Source organism: Diaphorina citri, unplaced genomic scaffold (genome assembly GCF_000475195.1).
Source record: "Diaphorina citri unplaced genomic scaffold, Diaci psyllid genome assembly version 1.1 scaffold151, whole genome shotgun sequence".
NCBI lineage: Eukaryota > Metazoa > Arthropoda > Insecta > Hemiptera > Psyllidae > Diaphorina > Diaphorina citri.
This window is the reverse complement of record NW_007377588.1, coordinates 73730-77333: the sequence shown is the minus strand read 5'-3', so window position 1 is coordinate 77333 and position 3604 is coordinate 73730. Positions and strand designations below refer to the sequence as shown.

General features: G+C 40.8%; 1 protein-coding gene across 1 annotated transcript in view; it reads right to left on the bottom strand.

The window, feature by feature from the left end:
- Positions 1-818: 818 nt before the first annotated feature.
- Positions 819-3604, bottom strand: part of LOC103505110 (pollen-specific leucine-rich repeat extensin-like protein 2) — a 32121-nt gene continuing 29335 nt past the window's right edge. The window contains exon 5 of the mRNA XM_026820486.1: positions 819-1120. Within this exon, the coding sequence (XP_026676287.1) occupies positions 947-1120 (174 nt within the window). The 3' untranslated portion in view covers positions 819-946. The remainder of the gene's footprint in view (positions 1121-3604) is intronic.

Sequence of the window (3604 nt, the reverse complement as noted above, 5' to 3'; positions counted from 1 at the left end):
GGTTTCACAGAGGGAGCTATAACTGCTATGGTCTTATCGTCCCGAAATAGAAAAGAGAAGAAAGACATAGTCTAGGAGCAACTGTAGCATTGGCTGATGATAAGGTAAGATGGATTTTCTTTTAAGAGGTTTCACAGAGGGAGCTATAACTGCTAAGGTCTCATCGTCCCGAAATAGAAAAGAGAAGAATGACGAAGAAAGACAGGATAGGAAAAAGCCAGCCGTTCGGAGAATGAACATTATCCCATCAGGATAAAATCTGCCCCGGGCGGGAATCGAACCTACGGCCTAGCGCTTACAAGGCAGACGCTCTACCAACCAAGCTAACTAGGCTGGCTTGATAAGGTAAGAGAGATCTTTGTAACAACCTCTACTCTACTCGGAGCGTGAAATCTAAGAACAGTAAAGAAAGACAGGATAGGAAAAAGCCAGCCGTTCGGAGAATGAACATTATCCCATCAGGATAAAATCTGCCCCGGGCGGGAATCGAACCCACGGCCTAGCGCTTACAAGGCAGACGCTCTACCAACCAAGCTAACTAGGCTGGCTTGATAAGGTAAGAGGGATCTTTGTAACAACCTCTTCTTGGAGCGTGAAATCTAAGAACAGAACTGAAAAAACAAGCGCTAGGTCGCTGGTTTGAATCCCGACCGGGTCGGATTTTCGTTCGTTCGTTCGTTCTCTCCAATCCTATCCTCTTTTCGACTTCTGGACGATAAGTCAACAGGTAGCTCTGGTTCGCTAAATAAAATCCAGCTAAAGCGAGCAAGGCCGAAAAAATCGTAATTTTTCAAAGCATAAAAAAAAATGCAAAAATAGGGTAGCATACGTAAAAAAAAATTAACACTTAGCATAAGTTATAATAATGGTAATTGATACGTAAAAATATGAGAAAGATCAGGTATAAAGTGTTCCCCCTGAAGTGATGGTTTCAGGTAGCGCGGTATCACAAGTTGGAGGTGCCCTCTTCAATATAGTGCTGTGTACCGGGGGGCACTCTATAGCCTGGGTAGTTGTTCGTGAGACTGTGTTGGGCGAAGAATGATGAGTAGTCTTTCTGTACACGCCTAGGCCTGAATACGGGGCCTGGGGGGAAAAAGAGAAAGAAGTCAATTTGGTGCTACAGCTAAGGGTAAAACGCGCCTAGGCCTGAATACGGGGCCTGGGGGAAAAAGAAAAGGAGTCAATTTGGTGTTATGGATGCGGGTAAATGTCTTTCTGTGTCTATAAAACAGCTCATGAACAACCCATGACGTGTATTGCTATGTGAAGCCGTATTTTATCATGTGACTTTTTTTTTAGCCATCATACGAAATTTGTTTTTGGACTGGAAACGGGTGGGGTGGTGCCATTACGTCCAAACTAGTCCAAAGAGAAATTTCGTATGATGACTAAAAAAAAAAAAAAGGTCACACAATAAAATACGGCTTGAGAAGTATTAGTAAGGGAACTTATACCGTCTTGGGCTCAAAACGAATGGAGCGGAGAGCATAGCGCATAGAGCAGGTAGGGGGAAGCGAAGATCAGAGTTTGAGCAAGAACTGGATAAGGAAAACGAGTATCATATTCATTAACTGGAAAACGAGTATCATAATTCATTAATAATTAAATCATTGAATCAGCCAAACAAGGGGTTGAAAAACTACGAAAAAAATTAGTCCAAAATATAATGAGAGAATGATGTCCTTTCAAAATCGGACTGATCATAACGAAACAGACAAATTAGAGAGAAAAATAGTTTACTTTATGAAGACTTCGAACTTTCTTTTCGTCCGTCCAATAAATTTGTGAAGAATCTTATCCTTTTGCAATTTTTAACCTTTTCAAAAACTATCTTTAAAACTAGAACCTTGCGTGGTTAGCCTTTCAAAAGCTATCTTTGCAACAATATCTTTGAAAAGTAACATTTTTTGCAAAAATAAATTATGAAGTAAAAGCTTCACACCTAGTAGGTATCTACATAATTATACACTTAAATGCTCAAAAAGTATCAGCTGTTGAATCTCAATTGAATTCCAAAAGAAATTAAATTAAATAAATTCCAAATGGCAAATGTCCGATCAAGATAATATCGGATGTAATTGGGATGACAAATGTCCCCAAGTACTTACGATGGACACTTGGATTATATCAATGCACTAACACTTACACCACTTTGCACTGAGCCGTACAAACAAAATTGCACTATTTACTCTTACCGCTCGAATGCAGACGATTTTAATTATTTCCTTATTGCAAAAACAGAACTAATACGGTGCACCAGGTAGAATTTCAATTCAGAAATGAAAATTTATCAAACTCCACTTCGAACACAATTAAAAAATGACAAGAGAAACGAATTTTCTAATTTGCAATTATTAGAAAAGCGGAAAAAAATGGGAGAATAAATTTTCTTGGCTTACCCTATTAAATGCTAAAATCCAAATGCGGTCTGTAAGTGTCTGGTTGGTTTTTGGCAACGTTTATCTGCAGTGGATTTTATAAAAAAAAATTCATTTTCGAAAAAAAAAAATATCAAGGACGTGTGCGAAAGAGAACGCGGCATCTTTTTCGATCCATAGTTCTCGAATTTATTCTTTTTTTTTCGTATTCGAAGTAACGAATTTTTTATTGCCTTGAAAATCGTCGCTTGTTTTAGATTACTTCCCGAATCTTGTCGAATTTATCAGAGGGCCTAATGAATTGCCTAAGCTTACAATGTTATGACGATGACGCACCCAGACAAGGGCAGACTTCGGATTTGTGACGGCTAAGGGTGTAGTGGGTGTGAATTTTGAGCCACAGATTCGCTGTTCCTTATTAAATTTAAGATTTGTTCACACCACGATTTGTCAGCAAATTTTTTTTTCTATCTCTCAAGTAGTCCCTCCCTTCCATCCACCCTTGGTGGGCGATTGAAAAGGGGCACCTGCCGGCTTTCGCCTCAATTCCCCTATCTGCAAATCTATCTTCCAACTTGGCCTCGGAAGCTTCTCTTTCGCTAGGTCGTACATGTGTACTGCAAGTTCGAGCAAAACTTCATGTCTGATCTGCCCTAAATGCCAGCCATCCACGCTCAGAGCGTCTGACGGAAATTCGGAACGTGTGTGGCGGAGAAAGCTTCAGACCGCGGTCTCTCAGACAGTGTGAAAGAACTAGGTGTCTGACGAACGGTCTGAGCGAGATTGGTGGACATAAGGTTGTGAGATCAAACTTCAGACTGCGGGGGTAAAGGGACTTTTCAGACTCATCCTAGCAGTAGTATAAATGAGGTATTAAGGAGCGCAGTAGCGCTCCGTCCCGCCAAGTCAAGAAAGTTTGACCGCGCTACTAGAGATATTATACCTACGCCTACTAGAGATATTATTCTACGTTTCGCAACACCAAGCACAGATCAGAAAGATTCTCGCGAACGTCACCACTCTGGCCTTAGGCTGAAGAGTTATGTTTCTGCTTTGTGAACATGGGAGCGAGGTGATGAAAATGTACACTTGATTCTAGGGCCTTGATCTGTCATGCATGAGGAGTGAAACGTCATCGCCAAGATGCTAATATTAACATGTCATGACCAATCTGCCAGCCCGAATCCGGTAAATGGTCGTTATAAGATGGATAGAATCGGGAT